General features: G+C 36.6%; 1 protein-coding gene across 9 annotated transcripts in view; it reads right to left on the minus strand.

The window, feature by feature from the left end:
* ROBO2 (roundabout guidance receptor 2) overlaps positions 1-18,379 on the minus strand; it is a 474,209-nt gene that overhangs the window by 414,106 nt on the left and 41,724 nt on the right. For all 9 annotated transcript variants that reach the window (XM_074813504.1, XM_074813479.1, XM_074813487.1 and 6 more), the window contains exon 2: positions 9,270-9,596. In XM_074813504.1, the coding sequence (XP_074669605.1) occupies positions 9,270-9,596 (327 nt within the window). The remainder of the gene's footprint in view (positions 1-9,269; positions 9,597-18,379) is intronic.

An 18,379-nucleotide genomic window follows, 5' to 3' on the forward strand; every position in this document is an offset into this window, starting at 1 on the left:
AAGCTGTCCTGAGGACTCTGATTTCTTTAATTTCTTTCATCACTAGTAATTTCTTTCTTCCATATAAAATAAAAAATAAGAAATTTTCTATAACTACCTGAGCAGTCCTCTTCTGGACAAAACACAGGAATGTCCACATTCAAACTACACCTAAAAGTTCTATTTAATATCCATCTCTGCTAAAATAGAAGGTGATCATCCTATTAAGTCAGTTTTAGGGCTTTATAATACTGTCAGTCACCAAGTGCACTACGTATAGCACTGAATAATTAATTCCAAAAGTTGAAGTCAGAGGGTTGCAATGAATTCTTTTATTCTTTTTCCACACCTATGTTCTTATACTAAATTATACTTGTGTGCGTGCACATACACAACAGATGGGGAACTTTTTGCATACATTATGATCTAAAAAATAATTCAAAAGGTTAACCGATGTAAATTCTTTTCCAAGATTGCTCCTCCCCTTATCCACTTAAACTGAGGATATTTTTCCTCAGATTCTCATCCACGGACTGCTGTTTTGAGATTGTAACAGAAGCAGAATGATAGTCAGTGAAACTATTTCCTTCCCACAAGCAATGTTCACATGGCTCAACCTTGCTGAGTTAGTACTGTGTTCACAGGCTGACAGAAACTTGTTTCTTTCCCATTTATTTCATCAAATGATTTTGCATAAGGGGTGGGCAAGAGGCAGGTTCAAGTCCAATTAATAAGAAGCAAAGTCCTCCAGCAAGATGAAGGTGGATTATGAAATTGCCAGTTTTGAACGTCAAGGCCACCTTCTACTTTGGCATACAAGATTAGGCAATAAGCCCATCAGGACCCAACAGAAGGATCACATTAAACAGGAAGAACTGGATGATATTGTAGGCTGTAGAAGTGGAATAATAGAAAGTGCAAGGTCATATGCTTCTGAACTGATCACAGGGAAGTTTACAGTAAAGTAGAAGCTCATCTGTTACAAATTACAGAGGAAGAGAAAGATCTGCATCAGGTTACTATAGAATGATTATGAGCTACCAAATGCTTAAAAAAAGTTAAACAGGACCGACAGATAAGGGAACAGTGAAGGTAGTTATTAAAATTAGTTCATAATGCACAGCATGCAAGCCATGAAATATTATATGCAGTCTACCCACCCATGTCTCAGAAAATGTATGAAGACTAGAAGAGATGAAGAATGACTACTAGAATCAAGCACATATTTTCCAAGAGAACATGTAAGCTTTTCTTGTTTAACTTCGCAATAGCAGAGATGAGAATTGATACCACTGTGATCTATAAATACAAAGGAAAGAAAACAACTAAAGGAAAATCAGATCACAAGAACAAGCATAAATAAAGCATGTTTATGTTTACATTGGAACCATTAGAATTATTTTTCTCATCATTGGAAGACATAAGTTCCAAGAGAGGCTTCCAACAGAAACAGGGAACGGAGTGAGCTTGGGGATGAAGGGGAAAGCAATCAAACTGCTTTTCAAAGTGCAGCTTGAAATGTTTCTGAATGGAATTACAAAATACAGCTGTATTTGTAATTTGGACTTGGTGATCCAGGGCTCCGAGTTCTTTACATCTCTAACATCCCTTTGTAGAGATCTATGAGACAGCAGAAAGTGACTGTGTACGCCTTCTTCCTCTAACATGATGAAGCAATTTCTAACGTATCATTATACACTCACATCACTGTCACTTGAAAAATTCAAGCAAGAAGAGTGGAACAAAACCACCATTTAATTTCCCACATAAATTCCAAATATTAAAAACTTATTCAAAATATAACATCTGTGGGAGCATTCGAAGTGGAAGTATCACCAAAGACATGATTAAATTTTAGTCCTCTAAGAACAGGAACGGGGGAAAGATCATATCTGAACAAAGACAGAAAAAAAATAAAAGGAAAAGGGATAAAGTTCTGGTGTCCTCAAACAAGTATAACGATTAACAGAATAAAAAACTATATACATACATATATATGTGCATATATAACATCCAATCTCAACCTAATAATTACTGTTAATTATCATAGTAATAAACTTAATTAGAACTGAGATCATGCAACATTTGCAAAGGAATGGTCTGAAGTACTGCTCCAAAATGAGTACTTTTTTTTAAGCCTATCTGACATTGCAGAATAGTACAACATGTCTGAAGCATATGCCAACAATAGTTAATATTTCAATTAACATTCAAATAGTACGTATAGACTCCTGAGCAAAGGGAACAGAGTTGTAAAAATGTTATCTTGTTCTCCTTCATTTCCCAGATGAACTAAAAGTCAGAGAAATGTCAACCAAAAAAATCAGTACATGATGACGCATACACTAACAGATCAGCCAATAGCTGATCTCTTTCAAGGTTTCTGTAAAGTCATTAGTAGTTCCTTAGCTGTCAACATTTTATCAGGTAGAGCATTCAAAGATATATAAACAGCAGGACTTGATTTTAAAAGGTAAAATAAAATTAAAGGCAAGGGGAAAAAGAAAGCAAATAAAAATCAAATGAGAAAAGACGCAAGGAATTATTAGAAGCAGAATCAGGTAACAGTGCACTGCAAGTAGCTTCTAAAAATGAAACACGGAAAGTTCTCTTTTAGGTGGGGAAGAAGGGTATATCCTGGGCAGAAGAATTCAAGGAATAAATCAGAGATACTACAGAAAGCTTCTCTAACCATTTCCAGATGTGAGAAATTTATACAACAGGAACTCTGGAGATGAAACTAGCTCCATAACCACACAGTTCAGGAGAACACATTGCGAAAACATACTAACCTGTTCTGGAGGAATTATTTCACATAATAGAATCAACTTCCAGCTGTTAAGGAAACTTTTCACTGGGCTGGTGTACCCTTCCCAGGATACATAACCAGCTGAGATTAAGTGCTCACAACGAACACTCTTCCGGTACCCAAGCCTGCTTGTTTTGTGTGAACCTGCATATCTTTCTTTAGAGCTCACTGTGCTGTGAACACTTACCAAAAAAATAGAAGATGACCACAGTATGAAAAAAGCAAGAAAAAGAAAACGGAGAACAAGAACAAGGTCTGGAGAAAACTACAGGCACTGTACAGCTTGATATTATGACGGAAACCATGTTAAATATCTTTGGATCTACCATCAGTGTCATAGCTCTTAAATGTGAGGAGTCATTAGCAATTTTAGCTTTGAACTAAACACTTAAATCTGCATGTCCAGGTGGAGCTCAAACGATAAGAAATGAAGGTGTAAAGATGCAGTCATCTGTCTAAATCCTACTAGATGATGATGGGAAGTACTGTTTTTTATCCACGTTGAAGGCATCAATGCTGAAGCAGTGTCTTAAACAGCTTGTGAGAAATACGTTAATGACAAGAGATACAGTTTAGATTATCCTGATGAAGAGCATCTCTATCATAAAAATTCTAGTTCACTCTGGTTACTGGTACAAAAAAAAAAAAAAAAAAAAAAATCACACCCTCTCAAATATCTAGGTTCCTTATCCCAGGTGAATTCAGAAGCAGTAGAAACACATACTCAGCTAAAAGCAAAACCAATGAAGTAAATAATCAGAACTATTTTTTTGGCTCAAAAGGAAACTTTGAGATAAGACATCAGTCAGGTCTTGATTTATTTGATATGGCTTCACTCATTGGTATTTATTAACCTCTTTAATTTCTAATAGTGACTGTAAGAATTAAATTATGCCCTATACAGAAGTACTGTATTATGTAATGCTTTCTAACAGTAGTATTCCCAATGGGTTCATCCTAATCCACAGAAACTGCTTATTGCAAACTTCAGAAGTTCACAGAAGGTTTGAAGTGTTCCCCCCCATCTTATGAAATCTGTCTTTTCCCTGATATCTAATCAGATACAATTTTATTTATTTTCTTCTACGAGGGGAACTTTATTTTCATTGTGTGCTGTGGTAATAGCCATGGTTTGTTATATTTCTTCTTAGAGAAATGTAGAGTAAGAAAAAGCATGATGCTTTTCAATGTCCTGATACGGCTCATCCACAGGACCAGTTTCCAGCATTTCAATTTCTATAATAAGTACTTCTGTCTTGATGAGAGCAAGAGACTGCCATCTCAGACAGGAAGCTTTTCACACTCTGTTTAGAAGGATGAGGGCAAGAGGGGTATAAGTAAATGAACAGGAGGTACTTTCCACATGCGAAAGTAGCCCCAAAGCAAATCAGACTATGAAATTATTAGTAACAGAATTAATAATGATTTTTATATTTAAGTCATGTGTTGAACAGAAACTAGATGAAAAAATTAATCCACCCATTTTACAGTCACATACATTGTGCTCTTTTTTTAATCCTATTTTATAGGTGGTTTTTACCCTGAATATCTAAAATGAAATTAGCTCCATTATTATGAACTTATAACAGCCTTTTTTGCACATGCTCCAGCAAACAGTCTTTAGTATTATGATACAGAGATGATTGCATAGCATATATTTTATACCTATCAGCCTTTATTCACTAAATATTAAAACACACCTGTCTTATTTGTAAAATTACTGTCTCCTCTGTTTAAGATCTGGCTTATGCTTGCTTTGGAATACACCTGTGACTCTTCACACTAAACTCAGTACTACTATAACCTCTCTTGTTGCAGATAAACACATAATTCAGTTTGGGATCCAACATAAACAGGATCATTATGTTTGGAGAGTGTTCCAAAGCCTGCTATTCAAGCAATCTGTGACATATAAATAATGCAAGACCTCTTCTTTCTCCAAATCACTTCAGTTCAAGCATGGACTCAGAAAGATGGAAGCTCAAATTTATACTGCCATTACAAAATTCAATCTATTTCTGGTTCTCCAACTGAATTATGACTCAAAGTCTTCCACTGTTTTCTATTAGCACCAACCCACACACTCCTACCCTTTGCCAATCCATGCAGAAAAGAATCTTATTTGTGAATATTCCTGAGCTTTATTCTTATACTAAAATAGCAACAAATCCCAGCTAATCTGAAAAGCCTCATGTTTTCTTTTAAAGGAAAGTAAGGTAGAAAATTGGTCTTTTTTCCCCTCCCTTGACCCCTGACCTTTGAACCACAACCTCCTTGCCACTAAAGCGTTCAACACCTCATTTAATCTCTCCTCACTGCGTTGGCACAGCACTGGAAAAGGAAAAGGGAAAAAAAATAATCTGGGGACTTCATCAATTTTTCATGAATTTTCATTTAGGCCAAAGCCCCCTCTTACAGTGGTCGATAGATCAAGCTGCTGTCACATATTTAACACCTGGGGCTACAGCTGCTATCTCTGGGGGCTGCCACTGACTCAGGCTAGATCAGAGGCAGCCCAAGCCAGTGCAAGGACCCTCATGCTCTTTCTCTTGCTTACATGTGGCGCCCCAGTGCTTGCAACTGAAATCCTAGCTACAGTCGCTATTGCAAATGTGTCTCCTGATATTCCCACTGGAAAACTGCACCACAGAGGTTCAATCATGTCAATTCGTACGTTGTGAAAAACTGTGCTTTTATTTTAAAACTTCTGGCTTTCAAATATGAAAGAGCCAACTATTTCAAGCCTGCTTCCCTTTCTAAGATCCTCCCAAGAAAATCTGAGCATCCACATATTTCTAACAATGTCAACCCTTGTTCAATTTCAACAAAAAAATTGTAATACACAAAATCAAAAGAAAGACATTTTATTCTTTTGAATACCAATCTCTATAGTTTTAGGACTAGAACATTTATTTTTAATGATTTAACCATAAAACATACAAATACTATATCAGAATTTTTCACATACACAGTGGAAGAATGGTTTTGCTGCTAGCATTAGCATTATTTTTCCCTTCTGAGGAAGCTCCTACTGAAAAAAGTAACCCATACAAAGCACACCATGGATTAATGCATTAAAAGAATGAAATAGAACAAGTGATATCAATCCTAAACTGTGCCTTCAAATACAAACTCCAATTTCTTCCTAAATGTCTTCTGGAATAAAGACTTTCCAAACTAAAAGCAAAAAAATTATAAAAGCACATTCTGTATGTTAATTATGTTTTTAAAGTAACATCCCAAATCACAGTTCTTCATAGTTTCACTGGCACAGAGAAATTTTTCTGAAGACATGCATCACACAAAAATATCTGCCCTTGATTGTAGGCACATGGTCTGAATAGGCATGGATTTAAAAGCATACTTAAATGCTTTAGGTGGGCTGGTACCTAACTTCGTCATGTTTGGGAAAGGTGTTAACTGCTGCTTGATCAAAAGGAGCTTAGGGACTTCAGCAACCTGCAAAAAATCACTCAAAAAAAAAAACCCAAGCGGCAAAACGATTGCATTCAAGATGGGCCACACTATGCTCTGAATTACTCTATGCCCCAACTGAATTTCACTTAGGAGTTTTTCTTCTGTCTTTACACATAAATATGGATATATCAGAAGATTTTCAATCCCACTGTTTTTGTGGCAGGTACCCATGAAGGAAGGCTGGGGGGGGGGGGGGGAAGGAAATAGAAGAGAATGAACCACAATTAACCTGTTTATCATCTGAATGCATAAGCATGAACACACTTAACAGATACATAAAACCAATAAATATTTCTTCATAAATCATTCAAAAGTTGCAAGTGCACATTATTGGCAACTAACAATTTAATAAGCAAAGTAAACCAGTTACTGATTCCTTCACTAAAACAGCAGACTCAAGCATTTTAAACCTGTAAAAAGCAGCAGTTTGTCTCTAACGGCACAATTTGAGGCCACCTACAGTCAGATAATAATCCAAAACCCTGCTGTCAGCAAAGGATAACTGTCCTTTTTCTGGTGATGAAAACAGTTTGGCTTAGTGCAGAAAGAGCAGTTTTCAACACCATTTCAGATAGCAGAAGTAAGACCCAATCACACGAGGCTGTCCCAGCTCCCGTGGACAGGGCTGCAGTATCCAGGCGACTCAACAGTTTTCCACAGCAGTTGAGAACAGGTGAATGAGGACTCACTGCTGACAACAGGCTGTCAGCAACAACTCATTTCCCTAGCGTGCAAATGGACTACAACAGACTTGCCCATCTTTTTCAGTCCAGAAATGCTGACCTTAGAAAAACAGTTAAAAGCCTTAAAATAACTTCTCTGAAAGTCACTTGAAAACTTGATTTAGAACCAAAAATAATTTTTTAAAAAGTGTCTCAAAACCAAGGGAAACCAGTTAGTTCTGCTATCATCCTCCAAAGGATGCCTTTGATACACATTAAGCACTACCATGTGCTTTTAAAACCAGTGAACATAAAACCAGCAGAATCTCTAAAATTAGGTAAACAAGCAATGTACATATTATTGATGTATTTTTTCTTTGATGAAGACCTTCCTGTAATCACAGCCACGGTAGGGCTCAAGGAAAGACAAAGCACTGTTGAAGTGGAACAGGACTGCCTGATTTAGGCAGTCATTTAATTAGGGAATTCAGTCAGTTAAATTTCAAAGCTATGAAAACAGTGTCAGGTGCACGTTGCTATTGCAAAAACTTTGGCTATGGTTTCAGATCTCAGGTTTCGTGTTCTATGATCCTGCTCTAAAATACCTCTGACAATGTAACATGGTTTTATTATTTTTAAAGTCTTCTACTATCTCACATACAATTCATGCATGACCTGTCACCAGCTACGGTGGTTAAAACAGTAACTCCAGAGACTGGGGATATTGAAACAAGAGTCTCTCAGCAGTCAAGGAAGTAGGGATCAGTGAAAACTGATGAAATATAGAGTACATTTAAATTTCAAAATGATCAGTCACATTAATTTGATGACTCAAGGTATAACTTGAACAATCTTCTGAACTTCAACAGGAGATGTCTGAATTTCAACAGGATTACAATAAAGATTTCAAAGTGTTTATGTCTCTCTCACAGGATTTTCTCAACAGACAGTTTAAAAACCCCATGTACAAAGACAGAAATAATCCAGTAAATTTATCTAGAGTCATACTCACCCAGCTTTCAGCCTTCCTTAAATTGGTTGTCTTCTCGATTCCTAAATACCTACCAAAACTGAATAACATTCAGTGATGCCTTTATCGATAGCTACATTTACTCATGCCTTGAATGTGTGCCAAAACTGTTTTCATTTTTTGTTTGAAACACTTCTGAATCTAGGTTATGACAAGTGAAAGACAGTGAACAAGTGTGTTCTACTTGGCTTATACTACCATCTAAATATTTCAAAAATGGTATTTTCTGCAATTTCTCAGAAGACCGAATCCTCATGATCACATCACATTAGTTATAAAAGTCTGCAAACTGCATCAGGAATAAAAGATTCATCTTCTGTACTTTTTTTCCCCTTTAAACCAACATAAATTCTAATGTGTACTTAAATCCATTATTTGTCAACTAAGCAATACAAGTTTCTGCTAAAGCCCTACTCCAGTCAAACACATTTTAGTGAAACTACTGCCAGATGAAGAACTGTGTGGGAAAAACTCCAGCAAGAGGAAAGGATTCATAAACTACTAAAATACACTTCTATGTGAAGATACACAGCTACCCTTAGTTGATGCTCTGAATAAAAAGATTAGTGTTTATTCAACCCATATAAATAAGCAGCAAAAAATAATAGGCAACACATTGTATTTTCTGTATCATGAGCTTCTTTGCTACATGAATATAATGAATGTCTCTGCTAACTCTGCTGGAAGCAGATCATGCATGCTGGGTGGTCTCTGAAAGAGCCATGACGATTTCTCTGTTAAGACAAAGAGAATCAATAAAGAATAAGACTGCTCTGGATGATATGAGAAATGGCCAACAATTTCACTTGCCATTCACATAATGAATGAGGCCTGTATCAAGTTTATGACAGAGGAGCATATATTGAAGCTTCCAGCAGTACAGAACATGAGTCACCAAGAAGCTGTCTGTTTCTGTTGAGGTAACAGATGACTTGATAAAGAGAAACAGACAGTGCACCTTATATAAAATGATAGGTATTTTTCCACATTAGCTGAAGTATAACCAACTGTAATCATAATTTAAAAATTAGATTATTCTTCAGAGCAAGATTAGCCTTTGTCCATGTTTGTGCCAGTCATGATTATACATTGGCTAGAACCTTGCTTCAGTATAAATCATGTATTCTGTATGGTCACTGCTACTGTATAAACGCATGTAAAAATGCCTTGACTAATAGCTATAGCTAATGACAAAATGCCATACTTATCTACATTTGTTATCTCCCAGACTGCTGACTGTGTGCAAGTGCTGGATGACAGCATAAAAGCAACTATAAGTTTTACACAGTGCTAATCGTATAAAACTACTCACATGCCACTTCCAAAGATGCATTGCGGCTCACAGCTTCTCCAAGATAGTTCCTTGCTACACAAACATAACTTCCTTCATCAGGTTTACTCCTGCGTCCATGCACAATACGTAAGAAAAATAAAGATCCGCTGGGCAGCAGCATGCGGTGGGAACGCGGATCATCCTTGTCCGTTTCCACTCGCTCTCCATCCTTGTACCACTCAATAGTAGGAGTTGGCCGTCCTTCAGCTTTACAGTTCAGAGTTGTTGGCTCTCCTTTAGAGACTATCACATCTGAAGGATGCTCAACAATCCGTGGTGGAAAGTCCTCCTGGCGGAGACGGGATCCTGGAGAAAAAGAAAAGGATAGAGGGTGGAAAAAACAATTTAATTTAGCTTTAGGCTTCTCAAAGAGTTCTCACAAATTACTCTTAATGTCACAAAAATTTTCAAAGACAAGAAAATATGAAAACCTGTACACATCTGATGTTGTTTTGTCTGATATCCAAAACTGTATCAGAAACTTTCAAATCTAAAAACATGAGTTGGGCTACATATATACACCTCTAAGGCATTATCAAATCCATACCACATGCAGAATGGGCTTAAAGGAGGATCTCTTACACATACATGCATGACGATCTTTTCCTTGTTACAATCATCTTTCTATTTACATTTGCTTCTAGACCCCTGTGTGCTTCCGGATTCCGCTCATGGCTGCTGCTCTCCCATCCTTTCATCTGCCAGACTTAATAGATGGACATCCAAAACCACTGTGTCTTACCACCCACTGGTTAATAGTTCTTTGTAGTTTTATACATATGCTTTGTATTGATTTTCCACAAACAGCCCAGGTATGGAAACAGAAGGAAAAAACCCAACAATCCCAAAACAAACAAACAAAACCCCACAACTGACACCTGAAAAGTATTCCTTCCTTCACAAATTTTTAGTACAACAGTTGGCAACTTTAACTGTTCAGTGTCTGAAATCATTCATAAGCTTTATTTTTATTTGGAAATCTCAAATGTCAGCTGCAACTTTAGAAATTTTCAGTGGATTGCATGCATATACACACACACACAAATACAATATAGGCATACACGTGCATGAAAGTGCACTGCAAACACCAGTGTCTCAGAAATCATTATAGGTCCATTTCCCCTTTTCTTCTCTCTGCGTTGATCCTTTTCTTCAATTTGCTTTTTGGCGTCCATCATCTTTTATCTGCAAATGTACTTTCTAACTCATTTGCAGGATCCCTAAATCCAACCAACACTGTATCATAATCCTGGTTACATGGTTACTGAGAGTTGAACATCTCTATCATTTCTACAGTGTTTCTAACCAGGAATCTGGAATCTTGGATTATCCCTGAGTGTGCTCCAGGAGCTCAGTCTAAGTATAGCATACCTTGGAAGGAATGTGGTTATAACTTTTTCCACTTACATTTTTTTCAGTACTAAGGATTAAGTAAAGAATTGATTCCCTCTATCACTGGGAAGTAATACAACCCAAAGCACCATCTTTTAATTGCCCACCAGCATGCTATTTTTCACTTTACAATACTGATGATTAATGTGCCATCGTTAAGTCTTCAAAACTATCAGGACTACTAGGTATTGATAATACTGAAGTTTCTACAAATTAAGTTTGTGCCCTCTACAAGAGCAACTTTGTGTTTTGCCCTGTAGTTTTCTGTGCAGCCACTTCAACACACTGTTCTTCTGCCGTTCTGTATTTCCTTTACACTCAGTTGCCTTCCCACTGCATGGGGCAGGGAAGCAGCAGAGACTGAACATTGTCCTCCACCTTCTCCAACAAAGTCTTCTGCTACCACTCAAGTCCTGGAACAAGGAAGAGAGGTGCTAGTAGAGGGGAGACCCTATAAAAGTAAGGTAGAAGAGATTTGTGCTGGGTTCACCACCCTGGAAAAAGTCCCAGTGCCAACCTTCCATTACAGCCTTTACCATGTAGTGCAGTTTCACTAAGACAAGTCACAGCATCCCAAATCTCCACTGAACTCTTACCAAAAAAATTCAACAGTATCACAACACTAGCCAGATTTTGCAACACCCTTTTTCTGAAAAAGATTCTTCCACAATTGTTATGCTTCTCATTACAGCTATTAACAAATTGTAGAAATGTGTAAATGCAAGAACAGTGTTACCCAACAGAAAACCTAAGTCCAGCACTCCTAACTTCAGCATCAATCATACAGATAAAGATCATTAGTGTATATTTAATTAGACAATATTAGCCTGACAAAGTTTTTTATGCACCAAACATGTCACAGTGGTTGATGCCTCAACATTGCTTCTTATAAAAATGAAGTCAGCTCTCGTAATGATTAGCACAAATCATCTTTTCTAGCATGGATCCTGAAAATCCTTTAGCTGCCATACTAGTACAATTGGACTGCACTTCTTAAATACAAGGTATATCAGCTTCTGCAGGTTAGTGAAGCATTTGTCTCTATTTTCTGATCAGCAGGTTTGCTGAGTCATAGAAAAGCAATTTAACATCAGTATCTTAATTCTATTCTAGGCAGCACATATTTTAAAATATTGTCAATGCCTCATTTACTCCAGAATTTATGAGGAAAGGAGTAAGAATCCATTCTACAGAGTCAGTCCACCTTTGGACTTCTGTTTTACTAACACTCAGGTCATTAAGGCTTGCCATAGCAATAAAGTGTTATACCACTGCTGCACAGTGGCTACCAACTTCTATTACCAATATAGCAAAGGTATCCATAATCTGTACTGCTAGTACACAAAAAGCCACAAACAATTCATACCTAAGGACAGATAAACTCGGAGCACATTTACAAAAGAAAGATGTATTTTATTCTCCGTTCTATAGACAAAAAGACATTTAAAATCTGACAGGAGAATTTGCAGTTAAAAAGTATCTCTAGACTGTGACCCCATAAACAACACTGAGAAAGACTGAAATTACCATTAAAGTAAATGATTAAAAATTTCACAGTACATGAGACTAAAAAGCAAACTTCATACTAGACTAGACTAGAGACATACATAATACTCTCCACACAAGTCGACCAACTTACTACTTTGTTGCTTATTCTCAAGAAACAAAAATTCACTAGTTGTGTTAAGAAATTCCTACTAACAGTATCACTAAGAACACCAAAGCTGAGGTTTTTCTGAAAGAGAGTCAGAGAACAGATATGACTAAATTTTGATAAATGGCTAGCAGAGTGTAACAAAATTAGTAGCAAAAACCGCAAATTGAAAATACTTTCTTATACACAAAGGTTTGTTGATAAAGTTAAAACACGAAGTAGCACATCCTACAGAGAATTACAGGTGAAGTTCAAACCTTTGAAAAGGGCTTTCTCCCATAAAGAGTTAAACCTTCTACCTTATACAGCCCAATTCAAAACCCCTCCACAGGTCATAATAGGACTAATTCTTCCTCTTAAGTACTGATGTTTATCACTAAAATAATGTTTACCTCACTCTGTCCTAATTAAGCAATTTGTGCACAGGAGAGGGTTGAGATGTGGGCAGCAGAGACCATGCCAATCAGCAAGGAGAAAGGCTCAGGCAATGTTCTGAGGGGGGCTCATACCACACATTCCTGTGATGGCAGGGTGTACCTTCAGCTATCTAGTGCGGCAAGTTATTTCCTTCAACGGGCACTTAAGAGGAGGTAAGAAAAACACACGCAAGAAATCAATCACAGAGCACAGCAGACTCCCTCCTTCAAAACTGAACTGAGTACCAAAAGCTATTCCAGAAGGATACTCTGATTTAGAAATAACAAGGAAAACCAAAAATTTGACTCCATTGCCTCTCTTCTGGCAGACACAGAGACTGTCTACATGCCATAAAGTGACAGCCCCAAATGGTGTTTTCCTAGATGAGTTTTGGTTCTTCCACTATGGCTCCCCGCCCCTCCCCCAATACTCTTACAAATAAAACCTAATTTAGAAGGAACAGAAAAGTTATTAACCCCCTGAACTAACTGGGCAAAAGATGATACTTCTACTGGAGCGCAAGATGGAACCATGATCTATTGAAGATGTTATGTGGTTGCACTGAAGCAGGCAGCTGGTGTTGTATCCTAGATTTCCATTCTTCCCTCAAGGATTTCAAATACAGGAATATCTCATGCATGCACAGAGCATGTGAGTAACCCCTGAATTTAAGCGCCCCTAAGTAGTCATTACTATGATGGGCTGCAATGACTTCAAATTACCTGTTACATGCTGTTGGGCAAAAACATGCCTTTGGAAAAAATCCTACAACAATCATAACTAACTGAAAGATGCCATGAAGCTGCACCTATGAAAAGGAGAGCATTAACACTTACTTGAATACATACTCAGAGTACTCTAATACTTACTGTACATTAAGGTTCACACAGCTATTGCAGATGACTGGTTATTACACATCTCAAGAAGATTTGTTTCATATACGTCTCATCAGCTAATTCACAGAGAGAGTTTTAGGCTCATCTTTTTGTTTATTATTTCACAGAATAATTAAAGCTGCTGTTCAAAATAAAAACCCCAAAACATACATAAAAAAATTAATGTGCAAGTCTATTACAGTATCCTACCTTTAATATTAATGTTTCCTTGTTCATATTGCAGCATTAAACAAAAAGCCACTAAAATTACTCCAACAAAGTCAAGACATAAGTCATCTCTGTTCAATTTACTTCTCTATACTTTTATCCCGGTGTACCTTTAAAATCTTATATTTTTCAAATATTCTGCCACAAACTGAGTAATTCACAATTACAATCCATTACTGAACATAATTCAGCAGTAAAAAGTATTATCTTGTACAAAAGCAAAAAAAGAGCAGTGATTCTATTGCACTTCTAGCATCTGCCACAACATGAGATACTCCTACGTCAGGAAAAAAAAACAAGAGGTGAAATTACAAAAGAATTAGATATAATGACATTCTGTCTTGATGCTATCAGACAAAGCACAAAAAGCCCAGAAAATAAGGACAGCATTCAACATAACCTCAGTGTCATCTAGAACGTTGCCCATCACACACCCCAGCAATATGTGTCTGATTGTGTTTTGTGTATGAGAACCAAAGCTAGAAAAAGATGAATGAGGATGGTTTTCAGTATATGGTGAATGTATAAACAATCCTATAGTCTCTGGATTTCAACATTAGTTAAATATAATAGCCTTGGGGCGGTGGAAATATATAAATAAAATCATTCTGCCTTAATGGTGTTGAAGTTCCTGATAAGAGTTTTGCTAAGACCGTGCTACAGCCAAAACCACCACATCTGTTTACACTACTTTACTAGATAGCTCCATGTTCTCTCCTTCAAGCAGCTTTTTTATGGGGATAAGGCAAAGAAGGAAGAAAGCAGCGCCTGCAAGGCAGCTTCTGATATCTACTGATTAGATACGTATTAGAAGAAATAATTCAGACTCTCAGAAAACATGGCTTTGGTGTGAACTGATGTAAACATCATAGTACAGTGGATGCTACCAGAACCAGAAAACCTAACATGGGTGAGGTGCTCAGGCAATATTTTGTTTGACAGTCCTCAGGCAATATTTGAGTTTGACAGTCCTCAGTGGGTAAATCAGAACTACTGCCAAGTAGCGGGAGACAACTGATGGAACAGTAATAATGCACCACTTCATCCCACATGTTATTTTCTCACCTTAACAGATTAAAATATTTTCACTGGTTTCTTCCCAGGTGAACAATAAAGTAAGACTATACTGCTAATTGTTTGCTGTTGTTCACCTTCACCCTGTTTGCTATTGTTCAAATTCACAAGCCAGCACTGAGTTAAAAGATTATAAAACTATATATGTAAAAAAAAAAAAGGGAAAAAAAAAAAAAATCACATTCAAAGCTACTTAGCCAACCAATAGCAACATTTATTTCAGTGAAAAACTCCATGAAATTTTCAAATCACTGCTTGGAGTAACTAAAGAGTAAAATATCGAGTCAGCTAAATCTAGCTTTTATATTATTATGTCATTTTTGCTTCTACTGGTAGATAGTAGTACTTCTATTCAAATACAGAATTTTTCCATATTTCCTAAACAATGTACCTGAAATTCCTATGGTAAAATATAAGTTATATTCTACAGTTAATTAAAACTAAAATATGGATCATGAAATCCTGTATTAAATTGCTCATTAAGCATTAATGCTGTTCTGTTACGTTTACTTGTGAATAAAGTCATCTTCATTTTAAAGTGAACATCAAGTTATCAACTTGCATTATCTAAGATACTGCAAGACAATGTTTTGTCACTCTAAAACAGCTTTCATGTTCAGATACCAAAGCCTGGTAACTACTGATAATTGCTGACCTGATAAATGTTGACTAATGGAAAATGCTGTAGTTCTTGTAATAATAATTGGTGACTTTATAGATTTGTGATAAACTGTCACCTCACGGGTAATGAACACTCTTGCATCTACCTTTATGTGAATCATTTCTGCATCAGTCATTTCTAACATCTATAGAGGTCAGGACACTGAACATGTGAAGACCAGCTTCATACCAGAGCTGAGAAAGAGGAAGCTGCTGGATGAAAGACTTTGCCACAAAAAGGCGAGAGGAAGCTCCGGTTATTTAGATGTCCAGATGTAGCACATGCATTGAAATATATTTGCCACCTGCTCTTATACTTCCCTTTCTGTCTTATGAATTTGTGTACTTACATACTTCCTAATCAAAGTAATGAAAGAAAGTAAAAAGTGAGCAAAGTTGACAAAAGTAGAAAGAAATTTTAGACTGCATCTTGTACTTTAGGTGTCTGAAGACACTCTGCTCTTCCACTTCTCCTGTTGGAATTCAATTCAGATGTGTTGGACGAGACACTCACTGAGAATCACCTTCAAGACTCCTTCTGGAAAGTGTAACAGACAACAGTGACTCATTCATTTTGACCAGTTCAGCACCATCAGTGTTCTGATGGAGTCAGACCGTTTCTCACGATTGCTGACAAGCCTCACGGATTTGGTGTAATATGCTCAGACTTCCTCCTAAATTTCCTCAGGCATCTAATGCACCATATAGTTACAAATATACTGACAGCATATAGACAGAATACCTATTATTTTCAATTAGCCTGGTTGATCCTACAGCCAAATAACCCTAAAAAATAATAATTGGATGCAAGAATTTTTATTAAATAAATAGATTTACTATAGACACAGCAGAAAGAAGAAAAGGAAACTGACACAAAGAGTCAATATTCTATTCTTTTTCACCATATTTCCACAAAGCCACTATGCAATTCCTACCCTAAGGGTAATGTGCTCAGTGTGTGTGTACACATCTGTGTAATATATACACTATCTTCACAGAAAAAGGCATTTGGCAATTCACCTTCTAGTCCTCCTAGGCCACAATCTTTCAAATTTCAAGGAAAAGACTTTTCATTTATCACACTTCACGCTCCTCCAGTTTTAATTTATTAGCTTCACATCAAGACCAGAAGTTGATTTCATCTATTAAGCCCACTCTTTATATAAGCAGCTACAAAGGCAATGGCCTGTCATACAAGAAAAGCAACAGTACAGACTAAATTCATAGCCATTTCTCAAGTCACCAAAATGTTCATGGCTACTGGGCTAGTGGTGGTTAACAGACAGGCTAGTGATTTTATTATAACTAGTGAGCAATTTTAAAGAAAAAACAATATTGTATCAGTTTAAATGTTAATACCGTGATACGGTATTTCCTAATACAGATCTCAGAATTGCCTTCAAGAACCTCCTCAATACTCTCTCTTCCTTTCTGACTTTATCTCCACCTGTCACCACTTGCCACCAGTGATTCAGCTGTCTGATGTACCATTTATTTGCATCTCTTCACCTCTTTTCCAGCTTTTTCATAGCTGACTTTCTACATACAGAAAAGCTTTTCCTAAGTTGATCTCTCAGGCTACTACTCCTTTTATATCCTTTCTGAAGACATTTTGATTTCTTTGACATTCTAAGGACACAGCTTTAATATACTTGGATAAAAAAAGAAAGCCAAGACTAGATTTTCAGTAACAGGACTAACAGCCATTTAACACTATGCATACCAAACATCATCTCTACTACAGAGCTGCCACCTATCCATCCCCTTTACTGTTCTCATTTTGTTCCCTTTTGCTATGCAAATAGAAGTTTAAAATACAATGTGATGTGTTGTTTTATACACTTTCCAAAAGAGTAGTCTTGAAGGTGATTCTCATTCTCCATTATGTCATATATTTGAAACATTTTCAGTTCAATAGTTCTGATATATAATACACCTGTTAAGCATGATGTATGTAGTTCAGAAAAAAAAGTAATGCCTGAAAGACAACTGAACTTGAAAGACAAGTTCATAATATATGCTTTAGTATAAAACACTAGTAGAATAAACATCCATCAAAAAAAGTCATACTGACACTTAAAGCATATTCCTGCTATAAGTGAAAACAATCAATATTGTATGAGAGATTATTAGCTTGTTCTGTGCTTTAGATAGCATTTTGAATGCATTCCTTAGTTTTGCTAGCAAAACATGTTCTCCCTCAGACAGTGCAAAAGGCCTGTTTATCAGGAAAAGAAACAGCAAAACTGTAATAGAAGAAAAAAATCTCCTGTAATAGAAGCAGGAAGAAAAAGGTCTGAATATATTTGATTTTACTTAGAGTACAGCTCCAAAGATATAATTTAATGTCAAAGAACATTCTTTTATGCTACAATCTTGGGTTATTTTCACTGCACAGAATAAGAAAAAAAAAATCTGAAATTAAGGAATTAAAAGAATAATGTGCTTTAGGGACAGGATGGATAGCTACAAAAGTCTCTGCAGAATCTCTTCTGGCTATGTAGGATCTGTCACATGGCCAGGCTTGGGTTCTTTTTTTCCTTATGCAGAATCTAACACTTCTGCATGAGATAACATTAAGCTTGAAAAAAAGACACTCCTGCAGCTACTTAGTTAAATCTTATGAAAGACAGTCACAGTTCCTGTTCATTTTCCTGCTTCTTCATATGCCTTGTTCCACTTAGGAAGTACTTATCAGAAACACTTATTACACATATCTGTTAGATATAATGAATAAGTATGTTGCTTTCACTACCCTTTTAAGCACAGAATTGACTGAAAGCAAGCAG

Source organism: Strix aluco, chromosome 2, assembly GCF_031877795.1.
Source record: "Strix aluco isolate bStrAlu1 chromosome 2, bStrAlu1.hap1, whole genome shotgun sequence".
Taxonomy (NCBI): Eukaryota; Metazoa; Chordata; class Aves; order Strigiformes; family Strigidae; genus Strix; species Strix aluco.